This window comes from Bicyclus anynana, chromosome 7, assembly GCF_947172395.1.
Source record: "Bicyclus anynana chromosome 7, ilBicAnyn1.1, whole genome shotgun sequence".
Taxonomy (NCBI): domain Eukaryota; kingdom Metazoa; phylum Arthropoda; class Insecta; order Lepidoptera; family Nymphalidae; genus Bicyclus; species Bicyclus anynana.
In genome coordinates this window covers 1,734,998-1,749,001 of record NC_069089.1, presented here as the reverse complement: position 1 = coordinate 1,749,001, position 14,004 = coordinate 1,734,998, and the positions used below count along the sequence as shown (strand labels likewise).

The following is a 14,004-nucleotide window of genomic DNA, read 5'->3' as shown; positions in this document are numbered from 1 at the left end:
ACTTTATATTAGCATATGAAAAACGCCGTCACGTGACGTGGGTCCGCGAAGTTGCCGGTGTCATGTGGGCTTTGACTATTTAGACTATGGGCCTGTTTTTTTTATTTTCGCACCCAAATTCACCAACAAAAAAGTATGTCGTTTTTTGAGGGGGACGAGGTTAACTCGCACATCGAAAATAATTAACACCATTAAATGTATTTTGTGTCCATACACTCCACACAACTATTTTGACCCGCAATACACACACGCGTAATTTTTACCCAGATTATTATAAGACAAAAACATCGCTTAGACTATCCACAGATTAAATAAAAGAATTTTCAAAATCAGTTTAGTAGATCCAGAGATTACTTCTTACAATACCTGTTACTATTACTAAAGATGACCAATTTATCTGATTGATTAATGAAAAAAAATTATAAGATTTAGCCGTATTTGACAATCCATATTTGCTTAAAAACCACGTCACTCGTGAAAAGCTTAATAATCATCGATTTGTCAGTACGTCGTAACTAAACACTTAGTGTTGTTAAAGAAAATTAAGAAAAATGAGCCCATCTGCAGCGAGAGTCAAGGGCATACCAGTTGTGGTTTAGTGCTTGCAATAAATTCTAATAACTCTAGTTCGTTGGTCGCCTCAACACTAAGCTAATTACCGACGAGACCTTGGACATGTTTGTATGTGAACTGAATGATCTCAGCAAATATTTGTCATTGTTACACGGTAACTAAAGACGTATTGACTGCTACAGATAAATGATTTTAAATATATTAAGAGGACAACCGCTACAAATCCGACCAAACTAAAGATTTCTACGGAATAAAATATGTATTTGTGTATAATATGTATTTGTATTATATGTATTTTAAGAAATTAAATATCACGTGTCTCAAACGGTGAAGGAAAACATCGTGAGGAAACCTGCACACCAGAGAATTTCTTAATTCTCTGCGTGTGTGAAGTCTGCCAAGCCGCATTGGGGCAGCGTGGTGGGCTATTGGCCTAACCCCACTCATTCTGAGAGGAGACTCGAGCTCAGCAGTGAGCCGTGTATGGGTTGATAACGACGAACGACGAAAATATTTATCAATCCAAGGTATAATCTATATCCATTTCAAATTTCAACCAAATCGATTCAGTAGTTGCGACGTGAAAGACGTCATAGTACATACGAGTACATATTTACACAAACTTTTGCCATTATAATGTGATAATACTCAAGAGTTTGTTTGTCTACCAAACACAAACGTACAAGATAAGTACCTATCTATATACCTACTGTTATAAAGAGGTAAAGTTTGCACGAGTATTGTAGGGTTTAGGGGTAATCTATGGATCCACTTTTGAAAATTCTTTTACCATTAGAGATCTACGTTATTTGCGAGTGTCATAGGCTATATTTCATCCCCGTATTCTCATAGTAACGGGAACTACGCGTACAAAACCGCAATTTTTTGAACGATTTTTTTAACGTCCGTTAAAAAAAACTCTCGTGCGAATGAGGGCTTATTAACTAAACGAATGCCTTATTAATGAAAACAGTACCTTGCAGGCGAAAAGCGCGTTGTGCCACGTGGCCTTGTTCTCGCTGAAGAAGTAGCAGCTGTGGCCCAGCCGCACGAACTGCGGCGGGCACACGTATGACATCCGCGTGTGGTTCTTGTGGCCCGACACGCCCTTGCCTGGAACACAGTAAATATTATATTTACTGAACCTGTAATATTTTAGGACATTCATAAAATGAGCCGTGATAGCCCAGTGGATACGAACTTTGCCTCCGATTCCGGAGGGTGTGGGTTCGAATCTGGTCCGGGGCATGCACCTCCAACTTTTCAGTTGTGTGCATTTTAAGAAATTAAATATCACGTGTCTCGATCGGTGAAGGAAAACATCGTGAGGAAACATGCATACCAGAGAATTATCTTAATTCTCTGTGTGTGTGAAGTCTGCCAGTCCGCATTGGGCCAGCGTGGTGGACTATTGGCCTACCCCTCTCATTCTGAGAGGAGACTCGAGCTCAGCAGTGAGCCGAATATGGGTTGATGACGACGATAAAATGGAGCTAATAGTAAGAGATCCAATATAAGAAATATATACCCTCATCTGTTATTTACTTGGGAATAAATAAATGATAGAAAATATTTTAGAATTTAAACTATCGTGAGTGTTATTCATATTAATTGATTATGAAACACGGCTAAAACTCACGTGATATTACGTCGGAGTATGCCCGACTAGTTTCGAACCCATACGGGGCCCTTAGTCATGAGCTGGTTCTTGCATCCATCCCAGTTTGGATCGTGCCGCGATGCAAGAACCAGCTCATGACTAAAGGCCCCGTATGGGTTCGAAACTAGTCGGGCATACTCCGACGTAATATCACGTGAGTTTTAGCCGTGTTTCATAATCAATTGATAGAAAATATTCATCTCGACACATAGCAAATGGATTGTCTAGTTAATTGCGGCCGGACAGTATTATTAAATGATTATTTTTTTTATTTAATTGCTTCCCTCATTGGTTAATTATAGTTACCACCCTAGCGACAAAGCCGTACCGCCAAGCGATTTAGCGTCCCAGTACCGTCACAGTACAGTGTCGTGTAGCAACAGAAAGGTGTGTGGATTTCATCCTACTCATAACAAGTTAGCCTGCTTTCCTTTTAGATTGCATCATCACTTACCATCAGATAAGATTGTAATCAAGGGCTTACTAGTAGAGGATAAAAAATTAAAAAACTTACATTGAGACCAAAAGACGATGAAAACGATGGTCAGCATCGCCAACAGCCTTCCTCTCCTCTCCAAAGCTTCCATTTTGTACACTGTCACTGATATTATCACTTCCTAATAACTTTTTAATGCCTAATTATTATTATTACTTCAACACAACACTATTTATTTCTATTTATCAAGTCATGTTGTTAAATAATGAAGTTACGTTATACGAGTAAGTAAAAATTGATTTTGAATACACTTTCACTGTTCTCACTGATGATTTGGATACCTGAAACAAATTAAATATGAATGAATGTGGATAGTATTAAAAATCTGTCGGCCAATACGAATTGAAGCATTTACATGAGCAGACTTGTATTACAGGATCTCCGTCTTGTAAGTTTTTTTTTTGTTTTTTTTTTTATAAATATACTTAAACAATACACATCACTATCTAGCCCCAAAGTAAGCATACAGAGTAGCTTGTGTTATGGGTGCTAAGATAGTTGATATTATAATATTAATATACATATAAATACTTATATAATGTATAAATACACACAGACACTGGAAAACACCCATGCTCATCAGACAAATATTTTCCAGTTGTGGGAATCGAACCCACGGCCGTGGAAGCAGAAAACAGCCACGCGGCCACGCGGCCGTCTCCAGGTGACGCGAAGGAAAATTGTTGCTTTACATTAGGTATTCGGAGTCTCAGCCGACGAGTCCCACATACACCACTGGAAATAAAACATCTTCGTGCCCCCTGGATACAATCGTTATATTTAATAAATAAATTAATTAAACAAATAAAAAAACCCGACTGCATAAAGTATGAAAAAACTGAAAAGAAAAAAAACAAGCTCAGTCCAGAAGTGTAGAAAGCAATTACAAAACAGTCGGGATATTAGATAAAATGATTTTCTTCTATATTATTTAATAGGTCCCGACTGTTTTCTAATTGCTTTCTACACTTCTGGACTGAGCTTGTTTTTTTTCTTTTCAGTGTTTTTATACTTTATGCAGTCGGGTTTTTTTACTTGTTTGATTAATTTATTTATTTCACACTTTTTAGTTACGATAGATGGTTAATTTCGGATTTATTTATTACGTTTATTACAAAGTACGATAATTTATACGTCCAAAACCGTGGTTTAGCAAATATTCAAAAAATTCTACGGTACGCTCGGTGGGCGAATCCGACTCGCACTTAGCCGATTTTTATAACTTCACTTCACAAACCTGCTCGCACCTACAGTCATCCGCTTCGCGTATTTATATAGACAACTAATAAAGAACGTTTTTCTAATTGTAGTTTTTTAAACATGTCCATGATATACCATTTTAGAATCCTCACAAAAAGCTCTTGAATTTGATACCCATATTGCAATATTAGAAAAAAAAATTCACCTCGAGTCTATAGCGTCTCACAGTCGTCTTGATATTTTTTTTAGTTTTACCTATCTAAGAACACTTGGGTTATTGAGCCAAATCTAACGATATCCTAATTACGTAAATCCGTTCAGTGGTTTGGAAGATATGAGGTAATAAAGAATATTACATACATACATACATACAAGATACGCGCGAAAAACATAACCCTTTTTGCAGTCGGGTAAAAAGAAGGTGACACTTAACTATAGTTTGTCAAGTTCGTAGATGACACTCCCATGATATGCGAGCGACGGGGGGATTGATGTGCATCAGTCGAGGGTATTTCATTCATCGCTACACGCCCGCTCGGACCATCGGGAGTGTCAACGAAGTTGCCAAGCTGCAGCTCGTGCGGATTAACTTGACACCAGCACGGCTATTCTCTAACGATGTTTTGTGTAACTCGCAAGTACGAGTTTCGAATCCACCGCTATCTTTCTCATTCTATAGTATCGTGTTAAACAAAGAGAGATAGAGGTGAATCCGAAAGTCGCACTTGCGAGTTATAAAAATATCGTTACAGAATAGCCTAGCTGGTTTGAATGATGTTTGTACTGTGTTAGTATGGACGTTTGGAAGCCAGGTGTCAAGTTAATGCGCACGGGTTATATAGTTGCTTGTTCCGTCAACAATCACCTACTGTACAAAAAGTGTACGAAGAAAACTCGATGCAATCTTATCTTCAATTACCGCGCATAGATACTGGTTTATAGTATTTGTATGACAAGGTCTAATGAATAATGGTTACCTAGAAGTTTTAATTTGAAAGCGGCTAACAATAAATAATTTCCGCCCGCGTATTTAGGTCATCTTAGAAAGTCTCGCCATGGAGAGAAATCTAGATTTAGACCGTAAAAGTGTCTTAATGTCGATCATAAACAGGCTTATGGCTCGGCTACGGTATGTAGATTGCGTTTATTGTTTTCTGTGAATAGTTCATGTACTTTACAATTGCTGTAAAAAAATACTGCAAATTATTAGTTTGAATAGCTTTATTATAAACGTAAACATCAATAGCTCAGAGTTTTGATGGCCGAACAGATTTTTGTATTTATGAAGATTATTTGAAATGTCTTTTTTAGATAATGACCACTATTTCCGTTTCAGAAAGACTGTGTTAAGACAATAATGATAATTAATAATGAAAATAAGACAAATTCGTGGCAACCTTTCGAAAAATACTATTTAATTTGAAACCTGAAGGGTCTCTAGCGAAGTGTTGCCATGAAGCCAAGTGTCTGGCGAATGGGGATGTCATGGGGATATGTCGATAAAAGTACAAAGAAAATAAACTCACTTTATATTTAGATGGTTGGATTCCAAACGCACTTTTGCCAAGTCAAATTAAACAATCCTTACTAACGAAAAAAAATAACTCTGTCTTAATAGAAATAAATAAATTAATTAAACAAATAAAAAAACCTGACTGCATAAAGTATAAAAAAACTGAAAAGAAAAAAAAAACAAGCTCAGTCCAGAAGTGTAGAAAGCAATTAGAAAACAGTCGGGACCTTAAATATTGGATAGAATGATTTTCTTCTACATTATTTAATAGGTTAATTTCGGATTTATTTATTACGTTTATTACAAAGTACCTAAGATAATTTATACGTCCAACTGAGGTTAAGCAAATATTCAAAAAATTCTACGGAACGCTCGGTGGGCGAATCCGACTCGCACTTAGCCGATTTTTATAATTAATATATTTAATTTAGTCTATTTTATAACTTCACTTCACAAATCTGCTCGCACCTATAGTCATCCGCCTCGCGTATTTTATATAGACAACTAATAAATAACGTTTTTCTAATTGTAGTTTTTTTTTAAACATGGACATGATATACCAATAGATACCACCATTTTAGAATCTTCATAAAAAGCTCTTGAATTTGAAACCCATATTGCAATATTAGAAAAAAAAAAATTTTTTTTTCACCTCGAGTCTATAGCGTCTCACAGTCCGCTTGTTATTTTTTTTTTAGTTTCACCTATCTAAGAACACTTGGGTTATTGAGACAAATTTAACGATATCCTAATTACGTAAATCCGTTCAGTGGTTTGGAAGATATGAGGTAATAAAGAATATTACATACATACATACATACAAACATACACACAAGATACGCGCGAAAAACATAACCCTTCTTGCAGTCGGGTAAAAAGTGGAATAGGTAAATTATCTCGGATATAGAATATCACTGTAGTAATTCAAACCTAAGAAGCTCAAGTAATATTACAGTGCGATGCAGTACGCCGTCCTAGCTCGAACCATTACCAGCTGTTTCACGCCTGACTTCGCAGCACTCGCGCTTGAAATTTCAATTTCCTCTACCCTTTGATGTTGCCGTGTACAACCTAGATAACCTATGAGCTTTGATGTTACATTACAGCTATATTAAAAACTAGCGGACGCCCGCGATTTCGTCCGCGAGGAATTCAGTTTTTCGCAAATTTCGCAAAAACCATGCCGCGTCGGTCTAGATGTGACACCTCGTAACTAACAATTTTTGGCAAAAATTGATTTTGATGCGGAAAGCTTCAAACAGCTTTTCCGGTGGTAGCCCGTAAATATCTTGTAGTACGTACATTAAAAACGTTTTTGGTCGCATAAAACGACTTTTAGTGACACCTAAAAGATGTTTCTTGTCTCTCCTGTAAAGTTCGTCAGTTTGCACTTACGGACTATCACATCTAGACCGTCGCATTGATTTTCTCAGGATAAAAAGTAGCCTATGTGTTAATCCAGGGTATTACCTATTCCCTATATTATTATCTACTATTACCTATATTATAATTTCAGCCATATCGGGTCAGTAGTTGTGGTGTTAAAGAGTAACAAACATCCATACAAACTTTCGCGTTTATAATATTAGTAGGAAGGTAGTTATAGTTCATTTAATTCGTCGATATAAATTGAAAATCTCAGCATAAAATACTAGCGAATGCTCACGACTTTGTCCGCCCTTAGACCTCATTCATTCGGCCCTGTTGCAAAATCCGTTTTTAGCAGACATTTTTGTACCTACTCGTACGTTTAGCGGTTTCAAGGTTTCGTGATTTTTTTCTCTTTTATTACCCGACTGCCAAGAATGGTTATACGAGTATATTTAAGATTAGTATCAATGTTTTAAAACTATTAGATATGTTTTATGCCTACAAAATCATCTCAAAAAGTGATTCGAATTTAGCGACTGCACTGAGCGCACACATCACACATGCACAATTCAATGTTGACTTTCATTATATATTTATGTACAAGTGTATATACTTTTTGCACTTCCTTCATTTTTTTAATAAAATTTCATTGTTTTAATAAACTTTCGTTGTTTACTACGAGACTAAATGAAATTAAGACAATTTAGCCACATTTGTCCGCTTCAGTTTCGACGCGCCAGTGACATCTATACTAATATTATAAAGCTGAAGAGTTTGTTTGTTTGTTTGATTGATTGAACGCGCTAATCTCAGGAACTACTGGTCCGATTTGAAAAATTCTTTCAGTGTAGTAGATAGCCCATTTATAGAGGAAGGCTATAGGCTATATATTATGCTTGTATTTCTACGGGAACGGGAACCACGTGGGTGAAAAAGCACGGCGACAGCTAGTATCTAATAGTATGAAATCTTTGATTAGTATAGTATGTTAGTCCATTTTCTAATTCTTGGAACCGGAGTATTTAGTTAAAAGGCATCTTCTATGCAAGCTCGTTCCACCTTAGTCATGTAATCTTGTGATCGAATCTAGATTACGTGTAACAAACGCGAGTAAATCTTAAATAAAACCAATTGTATCAAAATTCATCATTATAAATTTTTTTTCTTATTTTACATTTATTTAAATAACTTTATTTATAAAACCTCTTTTCATACTCGGTGCGTGTTAAAGAGCAATCAAATTTCTAAATAAAGCATGCACAATTCGTTCCAAGCTCGATGGTCAGGTGATTCGCGTGTAATTAAAAAGTGGATTTCGTTTTTTTGCTCAAGAAAGTGTGAAAAATAATCTATGATAGATATTAGACTGGATTTGAACAGTGAAAGTGACTTTCGGTGTAGATAACAGTTTGAGGATAGTTGTTTCAGACAGTACCTGTCGTCAGATCGCTACTGATCTGTAATATATGACACATTCAAACCATACTCTATTAACAATTGAATAGAAGTAGACGTTGTTTTACGGAAGTTCATTATGATTAGCGAATAATTTATTTATTTCGATATTTTGTAAAAACGACCGATCGAAGCGATAACGCCACTAATGTCGGAAAATCCTATACATAAATATAAAAGATACTTGTAGGTCGTTGGATCAGCTTCCACTTTCACATAGGAAGTCAAAATAAAATAAATTGTAATGATTATAACTATGTATTGTAAATAATAATTACTTAATGTATGATTTAAAAAAAAAGAGCAACTGTAGAGTTTCTTGCCGGCTCTTCTCAACAGTAGCTGCCTTCGGAACCGGTGGTAGAGACTTTACAAATAGTCAAACTTGACGCTTGTTTACTCTTCTTAATCGTGCACTCTTGGCAGAGTGGTCGTGGTTGCAGCGATGAGCGACGCCTTCTGTGCAATGCTCCGCCACTTTTGGCGATTGGCTGCATTCTGAGTACACTCCGCCAAAGATGATTGTGTAGCAGCCTTAACCAAATCCGTCCAGCGGGTTGGAGATCGGCCTCTGGATCTTTTGCCTTGGACTTGCCCTTGCACTACCAAACGTTCTATAGAATCATGATTTCTGGAGATGTGGCCAAAGAACTTTAAGACCCGTAAAAGCACAGTCGACGACAGCCTTTCTTTTATCTTTAGTTCATTGAGAATGGAAATGTTGGTTCTGAATGCTGTCCAAGGAATCCTCAACAAACGCCTCCAACACCACATCTCCAGGGCATCGATCTTGCGACGGTCTTGTAGACGCAAGGACCACGTTTCCGCACCGTAGAGAAAGATTGGAAAGACAAGACACCTCATAAGTCGAACCTTCGTGGTTTTGGTGATTCTCCTATCTTTCCAAATCTTGCTAAGTTTATCCACTGCCGATCTAGTAATGGCACAACGTCTCCGGATTTCAATCTCACAACCACCAGTATTAGAGATAGTAGAACCCAGATAGATGTAGGTTGGAACAACCTCACAGTTCGCTATTTTGTCAATATCTGGTCTGTTCTGATTGGCGCGGTCCACAATCATTATTTTGGTCTTCTCTCTGTTAATGGCAAGTCCAAATTCAAGGCTGATTACTTCTAGACGGGTCAGCAGGTCTTCTATATCCTCTTTAGTTTGTGCAAAAAGCGTAGTATCGTCTGCATACCGTAAGTTTGAAATATTTCGTCCTCCCACAGATATTCCCTTGTCCCAGTTTTCCAGAACCATCCGCATTATGTATTCTGTATAGGTGTTGAAGAGGAGTGGAGACAAAATACATCCTTGCCGAACGCCAGCTTTGGTCTTCAAACTTGCAGAGTCTACTTTGTCCACTCTTACAGCAGCTGTGCCATCTACGTATAAATGTTGTACTAGATTTATAAGGTGCAGAGGTACTCCCATATCTGTTAATACTTGCCAGAGCTTCTTCCATTTAACAGTATCAAATGCTTTACAGAAGTCTACAAAGCAAATATACAACGGAGTGTTAAATTCTCTGGCCTTTTCTACAATCTGGCGGATTATCAGTATTTGCTCTCGTGTACCTCTACCCTTAACAAAACCAGCCTGCTCCTGAGCAATTTGACGTGACAGATAGGCTTGAAGTCTTGTATTTATGATCAGGAGGTGTTTGACAGGTGTCAAAGTCGTAAACACTTAGCTCCGTATAAAACAGTGATTAAAATTATTAAATCTAGAATTTCCCACAATATAAAGTGATTATTTTGTTCGTAACAGTGTAATACATCTCATAAAGTATCAAAAAGTCATTAAATAAAGATATCGTGCAAATAAATACCCTAAAACGAGTGGTCTGTACTTACTGGATTACAGTGACTATTATATAATTTAAATGTAAACAACACTGTTCATCAACTGTTATTTAAACACAAACTATCATTGTGAACACAAATTATATACTTTTGGAACGTTTTAATGAAGTTACAACAACACTAACGCTAAGATAAACGCAAGTTTAAAGTGTAACTGTCACCCACCCGCAATTCGCAAAACGGCGGTCAATCAGCTGACGAGTGTAGGCAGCGCATAGTACCGTGTGCAAGCGATTCTCGCGGTTGCGTACACGGCACAAGTACCATTTTCGGGCGTCGTGCGCCGCGCTGCGTGTCTCACTCGCTATACGAACGTCTCCGCGGCAAACGAATCGACGTTTTATCTAAGACTAGCGGTTGCCTGGGACTGCGCCCGCGGAGGTGAATAATTGGACCTGTTAGAGTTTTTTATTATAACTATAGATTCTTAGAAGCTAAAAATGGAAAATCAATTCCAAATTTTATTTGAAAAAATGAAAAATGAAATGCGAAACCAAACAGACGAATTAAAAGAATCTATATTAGAGAAATTAGACGAAAAGCTACAACCAATTATAGCAGAAAATAAAAACTTGAAAACAAAATTGGATAATCTTGAGAAAGAAATAGAAAGCCTGAAAAGAGGGAAAAAGCAAAATAACTTAATAATTTACGGAGTTAAAGAAGATGAAAAATCTACGCCAGAAATAATACAGAAAGTGAAGGAAATCTTCAAAGCCGACTTAGACCTACAATTTGAAGACTATGAGGTAAATAAAATTTATCGAATTGGAAATAAACAAAGCTCATGTAAAAAACCTAGACCTATCCTATTTTCCTTTGTAAATGAATGGAAGAAAAGCGAAGTAATGAAAAGAAAGAAAAGTTTTAAAGATGTATATGTGTCAGAAGACTATAGTAAGGAAGTTTTAGAAAAGAGGAAAATGTTGCAGTCGCAACTGAAAGAGGAGAGGAATAAAGGAAACATCGCATATTTAAAATTCGACAAACTAATAATTAGAGAGAAAGTTGATAACACAAAAAATGAAAAAAGAAAAAGAGAAATGTCAACATCACCGCAACAAAATACACAACCAAGAAAACAACAATATATGAAACCATCCAACAAACTGAATGCTTATGATTTGATGAAGATTAGATCTAACTCCCTTCCTTCGAATACGAGTACAAATACAACAACCAATAAGCAATGAAAACTAACTACCTATGAACTGAAACTACCGGATAACAATAAAAAACAAAAATTAAGATACACGAACTCACATCTTCCAAGACGGTTGGTCACCGAGGAAGATTATGACCACTACCTTCCAAAGGAGATAAATTCAAATATATGTATATAAAAAAAAAAAAAAAAATCTCGAAAACCATGAAACAAAAATAATTATACCTTTCGTTCACATGAACGAATAGGTAACAAAATGGCGATGACCGCCAGGCAATCCAATCCAGACAATCTGACAAACTGCTGTTGTATAGGTAGACCCTACATACGCTGGAACCGCAATGGAAACAAAGTTATTAAAAATAGCAATCCTTGGAAGAGGCCTTCACCTGAGAGGGGTTCCTAATAGTATAAATATAAATAAGTTAAATATGGTACATTGTAAATATTTTCCTTTCTTTGTCTGTTTAAAAAAAAAAAAAAAAAAAAAAAATTCTTTATTTAAAATAACGTACCAGTTTGTAAAATCTATTTAGGAAATAAAAGGCTTTTTTATTTTTTTTTTATTTTTATTTTTATTTTATTTTTTTTATTTATTTATTATTTATGATCTGAAGTAGCACTTTACTTGCATGAGAGATGAGAGAAATTAGCCTATAGTTGTTACATTTCTTCGTTGAGCCTTTTTTATGCAATGGTATGAATAAAAAATGCGACCAATCCATTGGCCAACATCCTGTTTCCCAAATGTTGTTACAAATATTAAATAGGACATCAACGCCTGCTTCACCCATGGCCTTGAAAACTTCAATCGGTATCTCATCTACACCAACGGCCTTATTGCACTTCAGGTGCTGGATAGCGGCACGCACTTCATCCCTCATTATTGATGGTTCCCGATCATTTATTTGATTTATCGGACAAAAGTCATCTGCCGAAGTGTTACCATTAGAAAATAGTGAGCTACAGTAATCTTTCCACACGGTGAAAATGTCCTGAATTTCTGTTACTGGCATACCGACGGCGTTCTCTATAGACCAAGTGTTAGGCTTGAACTGACGAGTCAAGCAGCGTACCTTGTTGTGTAGATCTTTTGTTTCATACTTGTCAGAATGTTGTTCGAGTTCTTCACACAACTTTGCCAACGCACGATTTATATCACGTCTACATTCTGCCTGTATGGTAGCACTTATTACTAGTCTACTAGAAATAAATGAATTTTGATATTGATTTTAAATTTCTTTTTTTATTATTTACAAGTCGTCCCTTAACTGCAATCTCACCTGATGGTATGCTCATGCAATCTAAGATGGAAGCGGGCCAACTTTTTAGGCACAGGATGAAAATCCAAATCCATTTCGGTTTCTACACGACATCGTACTGGAACGCTAAATCGCTTGGCGGTACGTCTTTGCCGGTAGGTGGTAACTAGTCCCGGCCGAAGAATCCCACCAGCCAGACCTGGACCAATTAAGAAAACCTCAATCAGCCCAGCCGGGGATCGAACCCAGGACCACCGTCATGTAAATCCACCGCGCCACGGAGACCGTCAAAGGTACCCGTGCTCTCTGCCTGAGCACCATGTATACTTCTAATACCCATGGGGGTATCAGGTATCATACCGGCGCCACACTAATGGTGTAGATGCCCGCCACTCGATCCCGCGGCCGCAGCGCCAGTCAGGCGTACAAACGAGTATTTTTATACCACGTTCCTATATATCCAGTTCTAATTCTGTTCCCTCTGGGTAAAGGTGATCCTACATTATATAATTAAAGCCTGCAAAGCCAGACATTTTATGAAGGTTGTACGTTTGTCGGCTCGTACTTCTACCATAGTATTAGGTAAGTAAGAGGGATGATGACAGTTTTAAAAAATTAGGAGTATGCTAATTGTAAAGTAATTTTGTAAAAGTAACAGGGTATCTGCGATCACTATTTTCGGAGGGGATTTAAAGGGTCAGATTTGCGGCGTTGCGTTGTTAACCCGTCATATAGGGTAGGGTTAAGGGTTAACTTTTCTTGCTACCCAAATAAGGATATTTATCACCATTCCAAATTTCAGCCCAATCAGCTCAGTAGTTATGACGTGAAGGAGGAACAAACAAACTTACACAGACACAAAGATTGATATCTTGTCTTCCTGATTATATTCCTGAGTCTGGGTGGTTTATATTATACGAGTAATAATATATTGATGTATATTTTTATATGTAATTCATAGTTGTCTCCAATTCTCCATATACAAACAATTGAATAATTTAATTTCGAAACACTTGAGACATTATGTAATGTGCCAAGGAAAGAGATTTCTTAAACCATCCAACCTCCATCGTTCTGTACTCGGTTCAGGGTATTAAGTTAATTACACGCAGCTGTACAGCGTGTAGTAATTAATCTTAGTATTGATTTCGATCCGACTGCACGTAGGATATAATTAGATGCAGTGCGCGAGAGGAATGGTCATTATAATGTACAGTTTGTGCATGTCTTCCATGAGCAATGAGTATAAACGACATTTGATCTTTCAGTCATCTATACATATAGCCCATACTTGCATCCCACTAATAGTAGGTATATTATATTGTTGAGCCGTGATAGGATATAACAGGCTGCCTCCGGTTCCCGTGGGTAGGTTCGAATCCGGGGCATGCACCTCCAACTTTCAGATATGTGTACATATATATCAGAGAATTTTCAT

At 37.0% G+C, this 14,004-nt stretch overlaps 2 protein-coding genes across 2 annotated transcripts in view; one reads left to right on the top strand and one right to left on the bottom strand.

The window, feature by feature from the left end:
• LOC112047392 (uncharacterized) overlaps positions 1 to 14,004 on the bottom strand; it is a 174,571-nt gene that overhangs the window by 59,389 nt on the left and 101,178 nt on the right. Inside the window, exons 2-3 of the mRNA XM_024084505.2 lie at positions 2,748 to 3,010; positions 1,550 to 1,686 (exon numbers count right to left, since the gene is read on the bottom strand). Coding sequence (XP_023940273.2) covers positions 1,550 to 1,686; positions 2,748 to 2,820 — 210 coding nt within the window. The 5' untranslated portion in view covers positions 2,821 to 3,010. The remainder of the gene's footprint in view (positions 1 to 1,549; positions 1,687 to 2,747; positions 3,011 to 14,004) is intronic.
• On the top strand, positions 9,974 to 11,758 carry LOC128198223 (uncharacterized). Its single transcript, XM_052882418.1, has one exon. It carries the CDS (start codon positions 10,580 to 10,582, stop codon positions 11,330 to 11,332), a length of 753 nt encoding a protein of 250 aa, XP_052738378.1. The 5' UTR covers positions 9,974 to 10,579; the 3' UTR covers positions 11,333 to 11,758.